Source organism: Phlebotomus argentipes, unplaced genomic scaffold (assembly GCF_947086385.1).
Source record: "Phlebotomus argentipes unplaced genomic scaffold, Phlebotomus argentipes genome assembly scaffold_18, whole genome shotgun sequence".
NCBI classification, from domain to species: Eukaryota; Metazoa; Arthropoda; class Insecta; order Diptera; family Psychodidae; genus Phlebotomus; species Phlebotomus argentipes.
In genome coordinates, this window is record NW_026776177.1 from 7,311,360 (window position 1) to 7,334,465 (window position 23,106).

Sequence of the window (23,106 nt, forward strand, 5' to 3'; positions counted from 1 at the left end):
GATCAAATGCAATGTGTGAAAGGAATTTCCGTCAACTGAACGACGAGAAAAGAAGGATCTTCCAAAGGAATGTCTCCAAATATCCGTCTTCTGCATATTTCTGTGGTGCACTGAGTTGAATTGAGACGCAATCTTAACCAGAGATCTGCGCGAAACACTTTCGCAACCGTCGATCGACAGAAAGCCTACCTTTTGGCATCTTTCGGTTTGGGTTACTTATCATCTGCGTCAAACTTAGTACCAAGAGAATCACAAATAATCAAAATTAGCAGTAAAACCTGTAGAAATAAGCCCAGAAACTTCCTAGACTTGCTAGGTAATGATCAAGTTCTGCTATTTCAGAAAATATTATGAATAATCTGTCCGACGCCATCTTTCCAAGATGTCTTCTTGTGTAGAAAATGTTTTAAAATTACTCTTTTCCACTGAATGAAAGTACAAAACGGCGCTTAAAGTGGTGATTAAGATACATCAAAGGATAGCTTTCGCTGTTCTGGCGCAGATCTCTGATTTGAACTCATCTTAAACGGTTTCTTCTTCAAAATCTCTGAAATATTGCACGCGATTCATCTTCCCTCTTCGCACTCGAGAGAGAAAGAGTTACTCAAGCGACTATTGCACATCGCCAGTGCTTGTGATCTTGCCAGCCTACTTCTAGGGATGATTTGAGGGGAGAAAGAAAGGACTTTGAACTCGATTCTATTGCACAGGCAAGAAGAGCGCTGCCGGAAACGGCGGCGAGGCGCTCGGAAACGGCGGTGTAGCAAGCTCTATTGACAGGAGTCCGCTGGTGGCGAACTGCAACACTCAGAAGGGGTGGTGGGGCTTAGAAGGGGAAAAGTCCAGTGGGGTCAAATCCTACGAGTTCGTCCTCGGCCGCGTCTCACTCGCTCCTGCATTCGGTCACCGGCTCCATCTTGATGCCGCCGCCGTCCTTGAAGCCGCTGAGGCGCGACGGGCAGGAGCGTGGCGCGCCCACGATGTCCGCGATGTCCTCCTGGAAGATGTTGTCCTGCCGCGGCGAAGTGTAGCCGCGCGACTTGTAGGACATACCGCTCACGCCCACGGCCAGATTCACGGCCGGCTCCAACGCCATCTCCAGCGAGGAGTTCAGCGAGTTGTCGTCCGGACTGGCCATGCGCAGATCATGCGCGGATCCCGGCGATGCCAGGCGCGTGATGTTCAGCCCGCCGCCCGACGCCGGGCCGCTGCTCGTGGCCGTCTCTCGCGTGGTCGACACGGAAACACTGGGCAATCCCGGCAGTCCGTGCAGGCCAGACAGCGCCGCCAAGCCTGGCGAGCCGTGGCGCGGCATCGGGATGGAGCCGCTCGCGTTACCGCTGCTCAACTGTCCCGGCGTGGCCGGGGAGCCCAGCTTTGGCATGGGGATGCTGCTGGCCGAACCGCCGTTGTTGGGGTGGATGTTGAGGTGCGCCGGCAAGTTGAAGCCACCCGCCGCCACGAGATTGGCGGCATCGGGGTGGTGCTGCGCTGCGGCGGCCATCTGGATCTGCTGACGAATGCCGTGCGCCACGGCGGCAACGGCGGCCGCTGCGGCGGCGTCCGGCGACATGGACTCGGGCCCGGCGACCGGCGGAGCCTGCGGTCCTAGGCCGTTGGTGCACGGCGAGCCAGAGTAGTTGAGCGCGCCCTCCTGGAAGGGAAACAGAGGCTGAGAGACGGCTTAGACCGCGGCCGAACGGCCGCCGAGTGAGCGCCGGAGTTGACTGTGGCCGTCTAGGCTCTAGCCGGACTAAAAAGGAATGTAGGAGACGTTATTTTCTGATCAATGCCTAAAAGCTATGGAGTGAAGCCAGGATTCAACAGTCAACTCCGAGCACCAAATTCTCTATTCAAGCATTCACCTTAGCCAGTGGCGTAGTAAGAATGTTACGTGAAGATCAGAGAAAATTATTAATTAATCTGCACCTAATAACTCTAAAAAGGCAAATTGTGGGGTCTTTATAGGGAAAGTGTAGTGCGCGAACAATTGAAGTGAAGCGTATGCTTCAGTAGGAACATTCGACAGCGACCATTGTTAAAAGTTATATTTATCGTACTCTGTCTTAAAAAAAAGAGGGTCTCGAACTCACTTTAACTTTCTGCACGGCGAAAAGACACAAATCCTCTAGATTTGGGACCAGGAAATCTTACTACGCCACTACTCTGAGTGCATTCTGGGCTAGGCTAGAAGTGTGCTCACCGAGTGCCGGCCGTATCCCATGGGAATGCCCTCGTCCTTGAGCTCTTTGGCGTCGCGAAAGACCACGGTCTTGATGACGCCGCGGATGTGATCGTCCGGCCAGATGCCAAGCAGGATGCGCTGCGGGCGGCCGCGGCCCTTGGGGCGCAGGTCCGTGCCGCCGTCGATGGACGGGCCCAGCATGTTGTGCACGCGGTTGGCGTACAGCACGAACGTGGGGTACGGGATGTCGTACTTGCGCGCGGCCTGCGACAGCGACAGACCCTCCTTCAGCACGCTAAAGATGGCCTCGGCCATGGTCTCGGGGCGCCAGGACTTGAGTGGTCCCCGCTCGCGGAACCGCAGGTGGTGGATGATGTTCTGGTTCGTATTCCAACACTTCTGCCACATGGACTGCAGCTGGTACTGGTAGCTGTCTGCAAAGAGAGCGCGAGCGCCAGAAAAGACCAGAGTTAGTGTGGCGGACAACGACAGACTTTTGACTTCCAGGGAGCCAAAGTGCCAGCGGATTTCGTCAGAGAGCCAAAAACTCGCTTGCGTCAATTAAAGTTAAGCCATAATAGAATATCGTAGGAACTAATTTGATGTGTTATTTGCAATTTGGCGTATATGTTAATTAAAAAAGTGTCTTTTCCACTGACTCATGCCGCCTGCAAATACGGAGGAGTATGATTAAATAAATTTAATTAATTCTCAACTGCGCAAATGCTTTTTGCCGTTAACTTCAATTATTTGTAATTAAACAAGTAAATATTTTAATATGCTTAGAAGTCATCGTCCAATGTCTTTTTGACTATTCTTGGCTTTGTTTTTCTCTCTCTGCGTGCCCAACAAAATCCACTCGCACGCCAAATATAATCACAGTGAAAAAATGTGGAAGATTTTCACAATGTCACGTTTTTATTTCTATCCTCAAAGTAAAAATTCACTTCTTGCAGTGATCTTTACATGAAAATATATTCCTATTTGATAAAATTACCTAACAAACTAACTTAAGCTCTACAAATTACATCTTTTTGATTGTCTTCATCAGTAAACATAGTGGAATGTCTTGAGTTAACAGCAAAGGTAGTGTAAATATATCGAAAAAAATGTCTTTCTTGTGTACAAAACTTCAACATTTCATCAGAAATTTTTTATACAATTTGTGTAAGATCGCAATATTATTCCAAAAAGCACTTTATCGAAATATCATACCACAAAAGTGTGTAAAATTGTAAGACACAAATTTATAGCTCTTTAGTTCCTATCATATCGTAATGGAGTATTAATATTAATAAAAAAAAATTTGGTAAATTTTGCTTGCTTAGGGAGATAAAACGTAAGAATTTCACACGCCAATTCTTCTGCATGGTAATTATTTGCACTCTACCAAAATCTACAGAGTAAAATACGAGGGGGTGAAGGAGATAGAAATTGGTGAAGGACTCTTATGAGCTGTTGAGGCACTTCTCGTCCGCGTTGCCGTCGTAGTGCAGCGACACGATGGAGTACTTCTTGCAGAAGGCCCACCACCACCGGAAGCCGGACTTGCCGGAGAACTGAAAGCTGTGCTCCATCTTGAGCTTCTGTACAAATTCCAAAATACTAGCTAGTGACTTCTTCGTGCGCCGATTGTACGGCGACACGGACACGTCGCAGCAGAACTCCAGCACGGCGTTCTCCTCCGTGCCATCCAGGCCGGCCTCCTCCAGCACCTGCATGCGGTTCGACTTTCCCAGGATGTTATCGTACAGCGTGCCCTTGGGGATGTTGTAGCGCACAGAGGCCTGCGTGAAGCGCATCTTCTGCGTCACCACGGCGCTAATGGCATCCTTCAGCTGCTGTTGCGTCCACATCGGCGTCTTCAGCTTCAGCAGATTCGGGTAGTCTGCTGACGAAACGGGCAAAGACAAGGCGCAGAGGCGCGCGAAAAGGTCACATAGCAACATATAGAGAAAAACATATACATATTGGGCGGGGTGGGGGACAAAGTCATTAGCATTAAATTAAGAGATTAAATTGATTAGCGCTGATCGACTGAAAGAGAACTGTTGTGGTTATTTGAGGACATTCACACAGGCGAATCTTCGAATATTCTTGCCAGCTTGAATCTTGAGTCGGATTTTTTTTCTCTCTGTTATGATTACTTTTCTCACAATCGTCAGAATTATTTCAATCATTGCAAATACATCAGAAGCTTGCCTACGTGGAAGGGTTGAAAAGAAAGCTATTCTCAAATATGTATAATTCATCAAAAACACCTGAATTCAATCAACAGCACTCAAAGCAATCTAATTTGAATCATAAATAAAATGACACAGGATAAATGCAGATTGATTGATATTTATTTTAATAGTCGATACATTTGATTAAGGATTCTAGACAAAACGATTGACCAATAAATATCATCAGCGCGGTGGAAAGTTGGTGGCTTTCGCATTTATTTATCTGCGGGCTAATTGATTGGACTCACAGTGCATTGGAGAGTTCTCAGGCAAAACCACCCAGCTATTTATTTATATTAATGGATATTTATTTAAATATTTAGTCATAGCTCTCCATCGGGAGACCATTTCTCCGTTCCCGCGCGACACCCGCAAATAAATTAACTCGCTGTCGGTCAACAGAGTGGCATCGAGGCAATCGGTTTTTCTCGAAGAGTGCGCGATGCTTGAGAAAGAGACACATTGATGGAGGGAAAAACAAGAGAAGTATAAATAAGAGGAGTCAACAGGAGACGTTGGAGAGATATTTCAAGAGTCAACAGCTCAGAAGGGAGGGCGTTTGAGCAGAGAAAAGCTGATCGCATCGTGAAACTATAATCACAGCGAGACACTGTCCATCTGAGACCATCGCCAGAGAAAGATGTGTAATAGTAATAAATTAAAAGCCCGTTTCTTCCCATTTTTTTTGCCTGTCCCGCACACACACTCCAATATTTACATTTTCAATCAAAGACAGTTACTATTGAATCTCAAACAATTCATTTTCGGTGATTGACTGGTTAAAATTTTCCCGAAATGTGTGCAGATGATTTTCTCCGCGCGCACATCAAGAAATTATTAGACACACATCAAGCAGACACACGAAATCTCTGAATAGATCTACAAATAATAGGTGAAAGAAAAAAAAACTATAGTAATAATGAATGTAACTGTTAACACTTTCTATCAATACCACTCTTTCTGTGTGGCTCAAGAGCTGAGGATAAGTTGAAAACATGCGTGCACGGAGCACAAACATTCGTCAAATTTTAACATACAAAACACAATTTTATTAATATTCTCCACGGCAATAATCTCAAGTGTGGTGTTACGTTTCTCAACCTCCTCGAGAGTGTTCTGCTCGTAAGACCCAATTTGAGATCAACTTTCTAGTATTTTCCAATCATTAGAATTTAATTAGATATAATTTCATATTAATATATGCAGCATTGTTCAATCCCTTGCATTGCCAATCCCGCAAAAAAAGCACTCGCCATCACTGTGTGCGCGAGAGGAGAAAAAGGCCTTTCTGAATTCACTCTTTTTTTGCGCTCGCATCTCTCCCATAAAAGCCATATAATATTAGTTTTAATACAAAATCCCATGCCCCACAATATAGCCATTTAATAGTCCAGAGTAATTAAAGTGTTGCAACATCTGAATTGTTCATTTCAGATGCCTATCTTTCGACATAATATTAAAATTTTTAATATTCTATACGCACGGAGATTATATTGTAAAACAGAGACAGAAAGCATTGAGCGAGCAGATACAAGATTGTCTTTATTCAGAGCAAGGAGGAAATAGTTTGGCTCAAATCCTTTCAAATATCGTGTTAATCCTTAATCGCAATGAGAATTTATAGAGTTTGTTGTTTAATTTGCTGAAAGACGTATTTTAACGATGAATTTACGTGCACTTAATGTGATTTGAGGTTAGAATCGCCAGAAAATGAGGTTATGAACATATAAGGAGTGGAAATTATGATTTTGTAGTCTATTTGGGATCCTTTAATGCTGATATAAAAATTCTACCCACAAATATTTGCTAAATTTCATTGCTTTGGTATTTTAGACTTGAATATTACGAGTAAGTATTCAAAATTTCGTTAAGATCCTTAGGATTACATTACCTAGGATCAATAAAACTATTCTAGATTATATAACAAGCTCTGCCAGCCTCATCTTCACATTGTTTTTAACTGTTTAGTTCCCTTCTTTCTAATCCAGAACGATAGTTTTCCTCTAAATCAAGAGTTCCATTGCGATTTGTACACCACATCCAGCCTAATATCTCCCCCTTGGATTAATGACTTTTTGCCATGAGTATGTAAAAAGGCACTTGTGGTGCATTGTGAAGCACGGCTGTGTTGCTGTTGCTCAAATAAAATAATAATCATAAATTTTAAGTATTCAAATGAATAGCGCACAATAATCCTATACGAAGAAAAATTCTCTAGATGCTGAGATAAAGACATTGTCGTCCATTGTGGAAACAGACAAGCGTGGAATATGACTTATCACTGAAAACACGGGAATTTTAAACGGTTTCCAACCTTAATTGCATATCAATTTTCCCATTACTCAGAGTTTTGATTGAAAATCCCTTATTTGTTCCCATTACAAGCGACACGGTGCTTAAAGATTTATAATAGAAAGTTTATGAGATAAAAACACTTTTGGGCATTGATCTTGCTTATGACTTTGCAATAAGAAACACAATATTGATTGATTTGGATGAACTCTGCGGAAACTTTCTCCCCAGATTTGTCGGTTAAAACTATTTGTAATGAGGCGAGATTATAAATTTGCCGCGGATGAAAGCAGAATGTTTTGTTATTCTCATCAAAAAAAAGAATAAAGAAGCCATAATAGTTTTGTTTGGCGCACCAAAAATCATATTTCTCTCTTTCTCAGCCACTCACAGAACTTGAAAAGAAGTTCTGTGAAACAAGAGATGAAGAAATCATTATTATTTTTCAGTTTTCACAACCATAGGAAAAAAAATACTCCTTTGCTCAACTTTCGCGCTTCCCTCGAAAAGAAGAGGAAAAAAGGAAATAGTGCGTGTGCGAGCGAGAAAGAAGAAAATATTTGGTTGTCTTTTTTCTCTGTCAGAAAGGAATAAAAATATGAAGTTGTGTGTATTTATTTAAACAGACACTTTTATAAGGAATTGCTCTCCGGTTGCCTCAAAAATAACCATCACCATCTCGCATCCAAGCCCGCTTCTTATAATTTCCTTTGAAGTAATACACAAAGTAATTATTTACAGTTGATGCATGCGGTTGTTTATATATTTTATAATTATAAAGTTATTAATAGAGGTTTTTCGTATATATATTTCTTTCCTCATGCGCGCCAACGCTTCGGCACTCAACTTGAAAAAGTCAATTTTATTGTACGAAAAAAAAGAGACTCTCTGTGCGTATTTTAATGTCTCCATACTCCCCCTTGGCGTGGCTCTTTAGCTCCTCATCCCACCGTTTCCTTCCCGTTGCACACACGAAAGTTGTGGTGAAAAATTTTGCCATGCCCAAAGGCGAATGTGGAGAGACACAAAGTCGAATGTTAATGGAAAAGTGATGACAAAAATCCCATTTATTGCCATATTAATTATCATTATACTTCTTCCTCTCGCCTCTCAGCTCAATTCCCAGATTTGTCCCATCTGATCGCACACACGATCCCAACACAGCGCGCGTCTGCAGAAAAAGCGGCCAAAATTGTCGGAGGCCAGCGAAATCATTGGCTGAATTTGTTTTAAATTAAAATCCCCCCTTTCGAGAGAATTAATTAATATACAAAATGCTGTAAACATATCGAGAAATGAGTTCGGAAAGGCAATTAAATGCTCAGACGGGCATAAAGAGATCGAGGAGAGGCATTAAAGAGTGTCGGCAAGAGTTTTGTGCTCCATATTAGACAACATTTTCCAAAGTGCCAATCAAAATCTAATTATCTTCAATTAAATCGTCTTATATTGCCACCATTGGACAAAAATGTTCTTCTCTCTCTCTCACACACTTTGCATTTGCTTGATTCTCCCATTCGCAAATGCACACAAATATTAATGCTTTGTCCACTTGTATTTGATTTTAAATTACGCACATATTTGATTATCATTGGAGTTTCTGTGAACGTCCGACAATTCAACTCGGAGAAGCTCAAGCCAGAACTAAATTCAACACTGTCCAGGCATCTATTGTTATTACAATTCGATAAGACCACACTATCGCTCGTTATCTTATCTTGTCACCTGATAATTTGGGCATGTTTTCCACCCGGAGTGTCTCTCTACATTCAGTACACGTTCGAGAAGATCTTCCGATGCAAGTGTTTTCCCTGGCAGAGAGACTTATGGTGATTTTCGCGTCAATTTTGCTCCTCCTCGTGATTCTCGTGAGTATATACCGATCGGATCGCGCGTGCGACAGCCGCACTTACGGGAGCTTTCTTGCAGTTGCTCATCCACTGGTGCTTCAAGCAGTTCCGCGAGTATCGCAAGAGACAGGAGGAGGACACGTACTCCAATGCCTGCAACGTCTACATCATAGAGAGCAATCTCGGCGGCTCGCAGAGGCGCAATCCGGCCCAGGAAGCGCCGCCGTTCGACACTGTGGTCTTCAAGTGCGATGGCCTGCCGTCGTACGACGAGGCCATGGCGCACCAGCGCGACCAGCAGGCGAAGACGGCGCAGACGAGCTGCTAGAACTAGACTAGCCTTAGCCAGAGGCCCAAGTGTGAGACTGTTTCAGTGTGGGAACAATAAATGTGATGCTTCTTCTCTCAACTGAAAATCATAGATGTGCAATATTTCACTAAACACGCCGCACCATCTCCGCCAGCAATAGAGGCGCGCATTAGTGTTTGGCATATAGCATAAAACTTAATATTATTAATGTCGACTTAATTAATGCCACATGCAATTAGGGCCTTTCAATGTGCAACACAACCACTTCAGAGAGTTGTAAACCAATAAATTCCTCAGACACTCTTGTATATATTATTTCACATTTTATTGTGCCTGACTTTGCAACTACAGTGAAATTCAATTGTACATTTCACATATATATATATAGCATTATTTTATTTCCATTCCAAGGCGTGGAGCGACGCCAATGAATTCAATGGTGAAATTGATGAATAAATTGAAGGAAATATAATGCAATCAATATATTCATGACACACAAAAAATGTATAAGTAACAATTCGACAAAATGTTACAAGACATCAATTGACAGAATGCGAGACGGGCAACCTTTTTGCGCGAGGATAAAAGCTTTCTTCGTGATACATTTTTAAAATTTCTAATTAAATTTTAATTACTTATGTTTTCTTCCATCGTGCTTTTAATTTAATTTTTATTGTTTCACTTTTTCCCACCCTCACGCCAATATTCCATAACCAATTCAATCACTCCAGAGAGCTAAGTATATTGGTGATTTTGCAACGCCCACGCCGTTCTCCGTGCGCCACTCATTAATGCTCACGCCAGAGTCCCTTTGAGTTCCACCAAAGAAAAAGTCCCTCAAAAGAGCTTCTTATCGAAATGGTTTGTGAATTTCGAAATTCGCGCAATGACGATGAGGAAAACAATAGCCGAGATAGTGGAGTTAATTATAGCACTGATCATCCATTGGAGTGTGTCGCTCAGAGCGCCAAATCATCATTTGTACACTGTGTTGGCGGGGTCAAAGGCCAAGCAACAGCGAGAGAAACCTTGAGGAAGCCGGTGAATTGCAAAAAGTATAGATTTTTTAATTAAAACATCCCCAGTCGATGTATTATGACCGAACACACTGTGCGAGGGTGTTGCGACGCTCCCCAGCTACACGAAACATCATCAGCAGGACGAGGGAATCCATACTCGAGACAGGAGTCACTCTTCCCCCTCATTTCACAAGAATGCACGCGAGAGGAGCCGCGAGGGATGGAAGAATGGTGTTTTTTATAATTTAAAATCAATTAACATTTATATAAAAGCCACCCTTTTGCGCACTCTGTGTTCCAAGGGCGCGTCACTCGTCCACAAAAAGTACTTTTCACGTGAAGGAAAACGCTTCTGACCGACTACACATTCGCATTTTTTATGTACGATGTCAAATTACGTGTTATAAAAATTTATTAGAAATTATCTGAAGAATCGTTAGAATCTCATGAATTGTGAAATTCTCCATTGACTGCCAAAATTTTCATTTTTCATTGCATTCTAAACGTTATTCGAAACGAAAATGTCTACAATTTATGCCACCATAAGTAGAATTTCGTGCACTTTTATCCAAAAAGAGTGTCACAAATACAATTTCCCAACTTCAAAAATCATATTTCAAAATTTTCGTTTCCACATCATTTCGCTCTCGTGAATGCGCGCAAAGAGTTTCCATGAAAATGTCTGGGTATTTAAATAAATTTCTTTATAATAAAATTATCCGAAGACTCCCAATTGACGCTGAAAGTCACATCCGACTTCAATGGTGTGAATAATCCTTATAATCTCCTTGAGAGGGAAATTGCAATTTGTATTAATATTTCTCTGCGCTCGAGAGATAATTATTCCTTTCCCTTCCTGCAATTCCTATATTAATTGATTTAATACAATTTCTCAATTGTCAGCCTGGCAAAAATATCCAATCGCCGAGCTTCACTCAATTATACATTTTCTAGATTACATTTGCATAGAGAATTTCAGACATGAAACCTACCAGCAATTGATGACGTCGAAGCACCTAACCAGGCATGTGAGTTTTCCAAGAGTTTCGCCTGCAAAGAAAAAGAAAACATGGCGTGAGTTTACATCTCGGCAAATTATCCATCGAAATGTTTTTCGCAGCATATAATTTCGTATCAATATGCAAAATACTATTTTATGTTCTCCACATGTCTTTTAGATCATTTATTTGCTAATTCCTCCACGAACGAACTTCTCAATTTCTTGCCTCTGTGCAAGCGCCTAAATTGCACTGGATGTGCTCTTTTTTCGGGGCAAGAAATCGCCTGAAATTGTATGATTGAATATCCATAAATTATATGCAATTGAATGCATTTCATAATGCCACTTTTCATCCACTCATTACAGCATAAAAGATGATTTTAAGCAGAGCGATGGCGTCGTAGATTCATCGAAGTGGAATATTTTATAAAAGGCGAACACAACATCTTTCGAAGAAAAAAAAACCGCCAGTGAGAAAGAGCGGGAAAAAATATTTTCATCATCATCCTTCTGTGTGATTCCATAACCGCTTCTTTGATATGTTTTACCCCTCTCTCTCTCTCTCTCTCTCTTGCGTCTTTCATTTTATGTATAACATTAAATTCAAGGAATTGAATCTTCAAAACTCAATTACATGCATTTTGTGGTGAGCGATCGCGCAGCAGCGCAAGAAGATGCACGAAGTCGGACTTATTCAATGTGAATTTTATATCAAAAATGCGATACACAACAAATACATATATCAAAATGAATATCAAAAAATTATAAATTGAGCTTCGAACCGGGTGAAACTTGTAATTTTCTCTCTTTCTTGTGAGTCTCACAGTGGGTTTTTTTGTTGCTTTATTTTTCGGGTGAGCACAAGAATCACTCTCGCGTCTCAAGGATTCGCCCTTAAGCCTTCCCGCGCGCGGCCCAATTATTATTTATTGTTCTGTACCACTTCTTTTCCAACACATCCACATTGCATTCTTTATTCATAATTTCAAGGTGAATTATTTTTATTGCATCTCGCACAATTTTCCCCACAATATTCCATCAATTGCGCGACACGTTTTCGCGTGCGTTGGGAGGGAAAAAAATCCCCATATATAAATGCATAATTGTGCATGGATAAATAATGCATCCAGTGATACATTTGACCACCGCCGAAACTAATCCCTGCGCCATCGGAGCGAACGAGTGCGGAGAAGTGAATGATTGACTGTGTGCAAAATCGTTCAAATTATTGAAATTATAGTTACAATGGGTGAATCAATGATTCATGACACGAAGGGAGGCTTTTGCCATTTTTCACCCTCGCTGCACTGTGTGGCATGCTGAAAAATGAATAAAAATCAAACCGCGAGTGCAGGAGGAAAGGCCATGAATAAGATATATTTTTGTGTCGTTGTCGCCGATTAAATGTTATCCACGAAAATGAGGATATTTTCCACTCATTCAACACAATGACAGCAGACGCCAGTCAATAAAAGTCACTGACGGAAAAATTATCAATTACCATTCACGGATTTTATCATTAATTAATAACCACAGTGCTGGGCCAGGGAATGGGAGAAAATTGCTTTTCTCAGCACCTCTCACTTGCTCACATGGGAATTTTCACTCGTGCATTGCGCGCGCGGGGGAGAATTTTCATGTATTCTCCAACCTTATATAATGCTATAATTTATTGAGTTAAATTCTTAGAAAATTTCCGCACTTGGAGCGCGCAATCTTCATGCAAAATTCCCGATTAACCAATTAAAATTGCACATTTCGCCCCACTCGATGCGGTGTGTGTATGTTCACATGCTGTGAAAATTAGTGGGATGAATTGTGGGTGGTTTTCCAGGGCAACACTGGGAATCCGGACCGGTTGATGACATTCCCACATGCCGGATATTTGGGAGCTTGGCACGAAGATAGTTTGCGGTCTCTTGGCGGGAAAAGCATGAGGTTTTTGGGAATGTGTTCAGGAGGCCCACTTCACTCACATTTTCCCCAGCACACTCGAGCTCAAGTGGGAAAAATCGCTGTGGGTGTGTGTATGTGTATTTGTGTGTGTGTGGGCGAGAGACCCTCTTGTGGGGTGGCGAACACACTCTGATGGTGAACATCGCCCTGCGAGACGCTCGTGTCTCATGACGCAAGTGCTGCGGGCATGGAAAATCATCTGTCTTTTGTGCGGACTGAGGAGGGGAACGAGACCTTCTCGCATCTTCAGACTAGACGACCGCCAGACAAGAGCGACACAACCTCTATTCACACTCACTCGTAGGTGTGAAAAGCTCTTTTCGCCGCACGCTCGCGGGATTCGCTTCTGCAGCCGAAATAACACAGATTAGTCTTCCGCATTGACTCTTTTCTTTCGACTTTCTCAGATCTCACTTACTTTTAAAATTGATATACCGATTAAAAATGCTTGGACACTTGGAAGGTCGTTCTAAAATACTTCTCATTTTCTAATTTTTTCTATTACAATATTTTCTAATTATCTAATTTTTCTCATTAAATTAAAACACATGAAGATTTTCATTAAAATATTTGTGTTTGAGACCAAGAATCTTAACTCTAAGTCATCTTAATGTGTTTTTCTGTCCCAGTTTTGCTTCACAGTTCGAATGCTTGTTCTTATATTAATGATGTTTTTATGATCTCTCTATCTAATTCCAATCCTCCGCAAGATCGCCACGCTTTCTTGCGCAAAATTTGAATATGACGATACTCAATAAGCATATTTCATGCATGTATTTTCTCCACAGGAGGATAAATTGACAGCCACCAATGCTTCAGTGGATTTCCTCGAGCCCCACGAACTACACACAATACCATGTTCTCGCCTGTATAATTAATTTGCTCACTGCAGTGTCGCTCAATTTTCACGCGTTCTGAATAATCCGAATAATAAATGGTTGCCAGTGCAGAGAAAAAATTAAATAAATTACAACAAAAAAATACTCTCCGACTCTGCTAATATACTGTAATGCTTAATAGTTGGCTAGTGGTTGATTTCTTCGTTTCTGACTTAGCATTGGGCACTTGCGTTGTCGGTTGAGATTCTGAGAAAAACTCACATAACAAGTATAAAGTACATCATTATTGGTGATTATATCGTGACATGTTTTCCACATATAATACACAATATAAAACTGCAAATGCACTAATGCCACGAAACTGATCGCAATGTCGGACAGAGAGGGAAAATGTGTGAGGTGAATTGCGAGGAGAAAGAGAGAAAAAAACATTGGCAGCTACTGTGCAGTGGAGAAAAAGAAGTCAAAATTATAACATATAAAACACAGGTGAAACTGGTAATTTTCCATCTTGATATGATATTATTACTGTGGCTCTTTTCGGACTTTTCCTCTCTTTCGGCCGCACAACTGCCGCCCAGATATTGGGCGTGCTTTCTGAGGTGGTGAGAATGCAATTCTTACATGTCTTTTTCGCAGCATTTCCCATTGTCTCGGCCATGGTGTGTGTGTGTGTTTTTGGGGCGATTTCATTGGAAATTACGTTTGATTCTTGCCCCCTTTTCCTGGCCATCGCACAGTTTTGTAATTGATCAGCACAGAGTGACTATAGAGAAATTCCGGAATTGTGCAACGCGTCTTTCCACCGCTCGATAGGCGATCTATGAAATTTTAATTACTTCTCTCCATTTCATCCCGAAGCGAAGAGATTGACAGGGTGAAAAGAGAAAATATACCCAAGTCAGTGTGAAACAATACATTGGCGATATAGACGAGGAATTGCAACAATTTTCCGTCAATTCTTCGCAACTAATATGCATGAAAATTCACCATTGAAAACATTTTCGCGATAATAATCTTCTTGTTTTGTACAGTTTTGTGTTACACTCGCGCTGTTGGTGATTTTTTGCCCGCTCTCGCTCTTCCTTCTTCAGCCGCAATTCAGGTGTGCGCCGAGGCCTTTTTCACGCTGGAGCCGCTTCACCCTCTTCCGATTTAATACACTCTTGGCAGGTATTATAAATTTATTCGAATGCAATACAAGCGGAAAAGAAATAACACATTGTTACACCATGTTTTACAACATTCTTTACTTGCTATTTTACTCCTATTACATGGTAATTTGCAATTTTAAGAGAATATCTCTCCGCATTAATGTACATATTTTAACTGGATGTCCCTATTCGCCTTCTCACCCGTTTTTTTGCACCTCTCCTCAGCTCATTTACCCATAGAGATACCGGAGAGTCACGTGCAATTAATTCTTTTTATATGTACCTTTCCTCCGTGCGCCTTCTGCTCGGCATCTTCTTCGGGGCGTTATTCGAAATTTGCATTTAACATGTGTTTTTCTCTCACTTTTCACACTCCCAATCAACTGTATCTCTCAGGTGTCTTCCTACACCTCTTCCCTCATGCACAACCAGGAATTGCATTGTCAATTTCGTGCGACTCCCTGGAATTTCACTCAATTGATCACAGATGCAAAGGAAATGCTCGATCGTCAATTATACAGAAATACTTCGTGTCCTAAATGCCACTAATTTCTTCATTTCTCCAGGCAAAATTTACCCCCAAAGACATCCCAGCCGACGGTTATCTTACCGTTTTCGAAAGGAGTGTCATTTGAAGAAAAGGTTAACGTCCACCACGGAAATTACATAAAATAAACCTCAAAAACACTCTCAATTCTTCTCTTCGCACCACCAAAGCACTCCAAAAATTCCTGATAACTTGTCAATCAATTACTGACATAAAATTAGGAAAAAAAATAAATATCACTCCGGTCGGCTTCCCTGATAAGAATTTGCCTCAATTACACAAACACTCGTGAATTTGGTGATAGCAAAATGGAAATTTCCAAATACGACGTGTGGGGGAATATATTGAGTATAATATTGAAACTCAGAGACAAAAACAAATGGTGAAAAGCTGCAGTTTTTTTGTCGCCCATCTCGACTCAAGCGACTCAGTGGTTAAGAGGGTGAAAATAGTCGGAAAATTGTGAGCAAATCGAACAAATAATATGCAAATAGTGAAACTCCCTGATTAATTATTAATTATTCAGTTGGCCAATTACTGAAATACGCAGCCACCACACGAATACACAGTTGGCGAAATTAATTTTAATTTTATTGCAAATTAATTAAATTCAATCGGAATTATTCGCTCGGTGGATGGTGTCAACATGACACCACCGACTGTATAATTGGAATTGTTTGCAATTGGATAGAGGCACCTTCGCGCGTCTGCCTGGAGGGCAGAAAAGGGGTGAGTTTCGCGCCCCCTCTTTTTCGCGGGTCATCAGTGCAACTTTTGCCACCGTTTCGCGGTGTCTTTGCATTCTGAAAGTTATCAGCAATTGAACTGAGGCCATTGCTGGTAGAATAGAAAATGCAATCGATATTGTAACATTGTTAATTATGCATATCGTCATCGACCTGCGCGCCTTCGTTGGTATAAGTTTAATATCATCGCAAGGAATTCACACGATGCTCAGTGTCAAATGGACTTTGCTGAAATCTCCACGGTGACATTGAACCACTAAAAAAGTGTGGAGAAATTGGGGAAGAAGCTGCACATATTAAACTCACTAATTATTTATTTATTGGGATTTTTCCTGAGAGTGGCGAGGAAAACAGATCCTGAGGCTCAGGATAGAGAAATTGAATATAATCCATTCAAGGCACAAAAGGCACTAGTGGAAAATTAGCATTAAATTGTTTTATAAAATTGTTCTCAAGCCATGAAATCTTATTATTTTCAACCTTCCACTCACCAACCAAATGCATGCATTAACTCACAAGACACAGTTGAGACGAGAGAGGGAGAAATGAGATAAGAAACGGTTGGATTACAAATGATTATCTTTTACATAATGTACATACGATTCATCAATTACATTTTATTGCATTTTTAGATGCGGATAAAATGCTACTATCGCCGTTGGTGGTTACGATCACTGTAATATGCTCCACATTGCTGAGCATTTCCACTCTCCTCTCGGAATTTTCCCCACCCAAGAGATTACTATATCAACAAATAAGCGCATCAGCTCGAGAATTTTACATGAACTTGCATACAATTTAAATATTACAGCACTTTCTGACTCTTTTTTTCTCTTCTTTCTATAATAACATTAACATCACTCATCTTTTCTCTCTGTCGAGCGAGAGTGCTGAAGTTTCTTTGCCACTTTGATTCTTACGCCTTGGTGTTTAGCAAAGGGTAAAAAAAAATAATGCCAGAAATTGTAAAGTAGGAGACAAGAAAGTGCATTTTATATTACAGTAAATTTCTTCATATAATGGCCAAAGCATAAAATGTGTATTTAAAATCCACGGAAAAACACGCAAAGGCGATCCAAGACAAGATTAACCTACAAAAAAGGCAGGAGTTCGACCGATGAAAAAAGGCAAGAAATCACTTTTATCGTTTAGTTGTACAAGGAAATAAGGAAATTACAGGTTGCGAATAAAATGTAAAATAACAAGAATGAATTATTCATAAGTCTCATGTCTGGGTGGAAAACATACATATATATATGTATGTATATAGCATGGCAAACAATATGGACTTGATGATTTCGCTGCTACTTTCGCCTCCTCAACCGCTTCCACATGCCCGGCAATCTTCCCAGGCATTCGGAAGGTGAATTGAGATGTTTCCTTCATGTGCCTCATTTTATTATTATTTTGGCCTCTTCGCCACTGGCGAATGTCTATTTTTTAAGACCATCATGCCCAACATTCTCACGAAAGCTCCCATCCATAAATTATATCGCACTCTTATCCACATGTAGAATTATTTAGACATTACTATATCACCATGCACAGACGCTGTACGGTGAGCTTTTGTGTGGAAATGCGCAATATTTCGCGAATATATATTAATGAGGATTTACTATGTATCAACAACATGGGGATATATTCATTTATGTAGCGAATATAAATAATAATAATAATCATAATGCGAATTACTGACTATTGAATGATCATAAAATTACCACCAATATTATTATAATTACGTATGCAAGTGCTTAAAAATATGACAATACACTCTCAACAATGCAATTACAAAATGTCCAAATGCCAGAGTGTAAATGAGAAAATTAGAGAGACTTTCGCAGCTTGGAAAATAGCAGGAGAGACAGAGAAAATACTCATATTTCACCATGGATAAACACTGAAAGAGTTTAATTATAAAACTAATATAAATCGCCCTGGTGATCAATGTTTTTCTCTAATTGCCATCCAAGTTTGTTTACATGGAGGCGCGATATGCCTCCAAAAGTAATTTCATCTCAGTCTCTCTCTCTGCTCAAGTGAATCTTTTAGTGATTTAGAGTATAAATAAAATTCAATCGCATTATCCAAATAAACTCTCAAATACGCACTTTGCGCTCTGTGTGTGCGTGGGTGGGATAAAGTGGAGATACACGAGAGATTTATCCATAAAACCGATCAAAAATAAATTATATCGAAACATGCTTTGTCATTCCCCCCTTTTTGATGTCTCCTCAATTCTCGGGACTCTTTTTTTCTCTCTTCTCTCACTCACTTCTTCAGCCAACAAAGTGAATATTAATATTGGAATATGAGCCAGTTTCCATTCAACTCGACATTTTCTTCGGAGCGAAATTGAAGACATGGTGAATTATTTATACAATTAATTGTCTGGACATTTTGTTTGACCCCAAAAGGTCATCAAATTATTCAAACTCTTGAATAGTCATGCCCAATTCATCCAAATGGACGGCCAGTCAAAGGAAGAACATCGCTTATACAAAATTACTACTTCATGTAATTTTTCACATAAAAAAAGAGAGAAGAAGCGAGACAGAAGAAACTTTTATCATCGTCTCTAAATAATTTCTTCAAAACATATGACATGCCCTCCATTTGATCATGCTTATTGACTTTAACAGCATATTTCTCTTCACTTCCCGTCACATTTCACGTCCGGAGGCCGAACGGCAGGGGAGAGAAAATCTATCTCATTTATATTGATGTCAATAAAATATTTATAAGTGCTTCATAAAATATAAATTGTAGCAAGTTTCACTGGTTATAGGAATTGAGTAAATATAATCAACTTTGATGACTCCCACTCCATCGCACGGCAGCTTTCGGAAGGACACCTCGTCGCCCTAACGAATATATCCACTGCCAGAGCATTATCTGGGCGGCGGTTGTTTTTCTCTTTCCCAATCAATTATTGATTTGCCTAAGAGGGAATTCTTAAGAGGAGGCGCCATTAAATATTAAGCGGATTTTATAGAGGCCGCGAAGCTCCCGTTCACGACACACAAATACACACCGGACAATAATTTCGCGGTGATTTTCAATGAACCGACCGCCATAGTTTATTGATAAAGTCGCTGCATTAGAGTTTACTGCCATTAGGATACAGCGCGCCTAAAATAAATACGCCACGAGAAACATTAAAGCGGGAAATGCAAAACGGAGTTGATCAGGTGATTTTGTGCAGATTTGGAATTATATTGTTCTGTCTTGAAGTGCTTTTAATCCATCAATTTACTATTGCCTTCCAATTTACACCATATTTACCCAAAAAAAAACTCTGTTGAAAAAGGCAAATTGGACGAAAAATCCGCAGTTAACTGAAATTCGACTTTATCAGAATATTGAAAAAAACGACTTGATTCCAGTTTATGTGCTATTTGGATCCTTTATCGCCCTTTACACACTTCATCTCCTATCTAGCCTCCTCTGAGAGCGCCTCAACTCTGCTTGTGAGTGGAATAGAAAATAATAGGAACGCGCATTAAAATAATATAGATTTGTGCATTGTATTTCGTCATCGGCTGCTCGCCTCGCACCCCTCGTCAGGTTTCCACGTTGATTTCGCTCACAGTCCCAAAATTTACGGTTAGACAAATTAATAATTAATATTTATTTATCGGCAGCGCACCCGGCGAAGACCCACAAGCTGATACGGCGGCGGGGCGGATTTGGTGGACAGGAAAGGTGAATGGGGTCTCTAGAGTGGCACTGAGGGTGTCATTTGGCGGCAGCGCCCGCCCCCACCCACTCAGCGTTTGGAATATTATTCCACGGGGCGAGAGAGAGAGAGCCGGTGGGCCGTGTGTGGATGCAAGAGGCGAAACCTGCATGTTTTAGAGCACAATCACCGTATAGGTGGAATAATGCAGCGCACACCAGAGTCCCGGAGACCCACACTCGCATGCGAATATGATGTGCGGGGCTGTGGGGGTGCTGGCGAAAAGCACAATCACCAAAGGGTGCACACACACTCCCCAGAAGGCCTCCCGCACCAGACGAATCACGTCCCAACTCTGGGCGCACTATCGTCCACTTCTTGCAACTATTATAGCCACCAGTCATTGTTTAATCGATTTAATTATGACCCCACCGCCGAGCCTCCGCCACCCAAAACAACCCCTCAATTCGTCAATTGCTCTCTGGCCCCCAACAGCGTCCCACATTGCATTTCCCAGGCTCCGGACACACCGGAGAGCCATACAACAAATTTCAATTTTGGTTTATCAACAGTATACACCGTGTTCTGGGCATGCATTTCCATTTTCGGGCCGCCCCAGCCGGAGTGCCAAGGAGCGGAAAGGAGCGGGCGAAGTGCCACCGGCAGTCACACGGACATTCAATTCACATCTTACACCGCACCGTCAATCGATCTACTTAATTTAATGCCCGGCACTCGAGAAGAAAGTGCTATTTAGTGAAAATTGCATCGGATTTTCCGCTTGCTGTTCAATTATAATTAAATGCGATAAATATGAGTGGCATTGATTGCCATTCAGCCTGAGTAATATTAGTGATAAAGGGCATTGAGAGAAAAGCCTCTTCATTTCAGTAATTCATCAGGTTTAATGGCCAATGGCCATTGGACACTTGTCTTTTGGCAAATTAATGGCAAAAGTGCATCTCTTTCATTGAATTTCGAAAGCATGATTTGCAGTGTAAATCACAAAAATTGGACACATTTGTGAAAACTGTTGAACTACAAGTATTTTCTGCACAAACTGCCAAGCTTACAGTGCATGTGAAGAGTTGGTGAAAAATCTATTTTCACCCTATGAGTGTGTTTCTAATTTGTTGAGAGGAATTAAGTGGCAAAATCGTGAGAAGTTTGTCCATTTTTTGGCGAGACTCTCCAATCATCCCTCGTGTTTTTCCATCAAAATTGCTTAGCGGTGGATGAAAATCCTCAGCCACGCGATATTTCGTGTCCAACTTGAGCCCCTTTTTGCCAACCTTTCTTGCATTTTCACGGATGCTTTGAAATTCGCGGGAAATTCTGCACACTCGAAGAAAGACTCTTGCCACCCACCAAGTGAAGAAAGAAAAAAAACGCTCTAATAATCACTTTTCACTTAAAACACCCAACCTAGAAAGGGGGAGTGAAAATGTGGCGCGGCGCGCATTTTCCACCCGCGGGCATTGGAAAATTGTAGGAACAGCCAGAGGAAGGCGAATTATTTGAGGCAGTAAACACAAAGTTTTTATTGCAACGGGAAATTTATTTTCGATCCAACCAATTAAACTGTGCTACATAATAAGAAAATTTATAACTAACGCTCTGGTGTTTATTCTTTACTATTTTATTGGTCTCACAAGTGGGGGTGTTTCAATTCTCTTTGCCTCTTTCACCTACTTTTGCCCATCTTCGCTCCCTCTTCGCCACCCAGACTTTCCATCGGATTCTCACCATGTGCAGAACAAATTACCGAGGGGCACGTCATGCCAGGGAGTGACATACATAGTGTGCACTGGCATTCTCTCAACCATTTTCAAATAGAATTCCGCGCTCGTTGCACGGCAAAGTGTTGAGCAGACAGAGAGAAATGTTAGAGAATAAAATGTAACACAAATATTCTCATGGTGGCTCCGTAAACACTAGAGAAAAACTAAATATTATAATAACATTTGAGCAGACAATAAAAAGCAATTACAGAGTGAAATGGATGCAGACACGCTCCTCTGGCGCAAGTTTGGCCAGAGGGAAAAAGAGATAAAAATTGCCTTAATATGCCCATGGAAGTGTGGATGAAAATGAGATCACATTGTATCGTGTTGGTCTAATAAATAGAGAAAATAAAAATTTTGGCGCCAAACATTGTTACTGGGCGTTTGTGTTTATTTTGCCTCCATTGCGCGCCTCAAGTTTTTCATCTCACTCTCGCCCTTTAGTCCCCCAAACAAAATTCCTCTTCTCACTCTTTTTCTCCACCCAGAAAACTATTTTGAAAATTCCATTCTTTTCCCCTCCCCCCTCTCTGGGCTCATCAGCAATAAAATTTAAAAGTGTATTGCATAAACAGAACAAATTCACAATCTCACCATTTATATTGTTTACATCCCACTGACATTACACTAAAATGTTCAATTAATTTTATTAAGATTCCCCACCATTGATGACAGGAGGAAAATTCACTTTTTACACTCTCCGAATTTTTCACCGCATTGGAAATTATCTCTCTGTTTTCGCCCTTTCGCAGCAAGAAATGTTACATTTATTGCACGGCTCCTGAATGAAATATCGCACACTGTAAATACCGTCTCGACGCCCTTCTGCGAGCATAACTTTCTATTAGGAGGGCGAAAAAAAGAACCATTCGCCATGACCATACAAGTTCCACAGTGAAATGGAAAGAGTCAAAAAGCATTGTGCAATAATTTTTCTAGATTAAAAAAAAAAGTGCCATAAAGACTATATTTTGTGTTGGTTGTGCAAAAATTGTCATGGAAAATTAAAATATATTCATTCCTCAAACTCAATGCTTACTTTTCCCGCATGATTCAATTTTAAGAAAAACACCACGCGTTTTTCGTCGCATTTTTGCCCGTTGACTGTTTGTGTGTGACGGGAAATCTGTGCGGACTTCTATCAAGTTGATGTGCAACAACATTTCGACCTGATGGCAAGTGATATTGAATCAAAATGAAAAGCACATGGCAAATACCATAATTCTCCGCATGGGAAATGTATGAATGACTCTACAGCGCCACTAAATCCATTTTCAGTGCAGTCAGGAGATTTTTGTGGCAACACACGGGAAAAATGATACGGGAAAAGTTACGAGTGTTACAAAATGCTGACGATTTTGTCCACAGTTGAGTGGAGTTTGTTGGGGAATAAATGATAGTGGCTAGAAAACACCGTGAAAAAACTCAATGGCAATAATTGCAATCAATTATTAATGTGTATTGAAAAGACTTCTGTGTACGAAACATGCTATAATTTTCCTCACTTGTTACAAAATTAATTA

At 41.0% G+C, this 23,106-nt stretch overlaps 3 protein-coding genes across 4 annotated transcripts in view; 1 reads left to right on the forward strand and 2 right to left on the reverse strand.

The window, feature by feature from the left end:
• Positions 1-883: 883 nt before the first annotated feature.
• Positions 884-2,848, reverse strand: LOC132259089 (protein bric-a-brac 1-like). Its single transcript, XM_059756634.1, has 3 exons — positions 2,845-2,848; positions 2,204-2,619; positions 884-1,654 (listed from the first exon to the last, which is right to left on the reverse strand). Exons 1-3 carry the CDS (start codon positions 2,846-2,848, stop codon positions 884-886), a joined length of 1,191 nt encoding a protein of 396 aa, XP_059612617.1.
• A 1-nt stretch (position 2,849) lies between these two features.
• The window catches only part of LOC132260411 (protein bric-a-brac 2-like), a 109,509-nt gene continuing 89,252 nt past the window's right edge, over positions 2,850-23,106 (reverse strand). Inside the window, exons 5-6 of one of the 2 annotated variants that reach the window (XM_059758488.1) lie at positions 10,874-10,931; positions 2,850-4,073 (exon numbers count right to left, since the gene is read on the reverse strand). In XM_059758488.1, coding sequence (XP_059614471.1) covers positions 3,634-4,073; positions 10,874-10,931 — 498 coding nt within the window. In that variant the 3' untranslated portion in view covers positions 2,850-3,633. Of the gene's footprint in view, positions 4,077-10,873; positions 10,932-23,106 lie in introns of both variants that reach the window. The other variant, XM_059758486.1, reaches the window with a different exon arrangement.
• LOC132260415 (uncharacterized) lies at positions 7,094-9,435 on the forward strand. The gene is made up of 2 exons (XM_059758495.1): positions 7,094-8,570; positions 8,632-9,435. Exons 1-2 carry the CDS (start codon positions 8,442-8,444, stop codon positions 8,878-8,880), a joined length of 378 nt encoding a protein of 125 aa, XP_059614478.1. The 5' UTR covers positions 7,094-8,441; the 3' UTR covers positions 8,881-9,435.

Bases quoted from the DNA above. Each gene is read 5' to 3' on its own strand.
- LOC132259089 (XM_059756634.1), bottom strand. The intron at 1,655-2,203 runs GTGAGCACACTT...TTTCCCTTCCAG, and splicing joins TGGGATACGGCCGGCACTCG to GAGGGCGCGCTCAACTACTC.
- LOC132260415 (XM_059758495.1), top strand. From the start codon at position 8,442: ATGTTTTCCACCCGGAGTGTCTCTCTACATTCAGTACACGTTCGAGAA. The intron at 8,571-8,631 runs GTGAGTATATAC...GCTTTCTTGCAG, and splicing joins TGCTCCTCCTCGTGATTCTC to TTGCTCATCCACTGGTGCTT.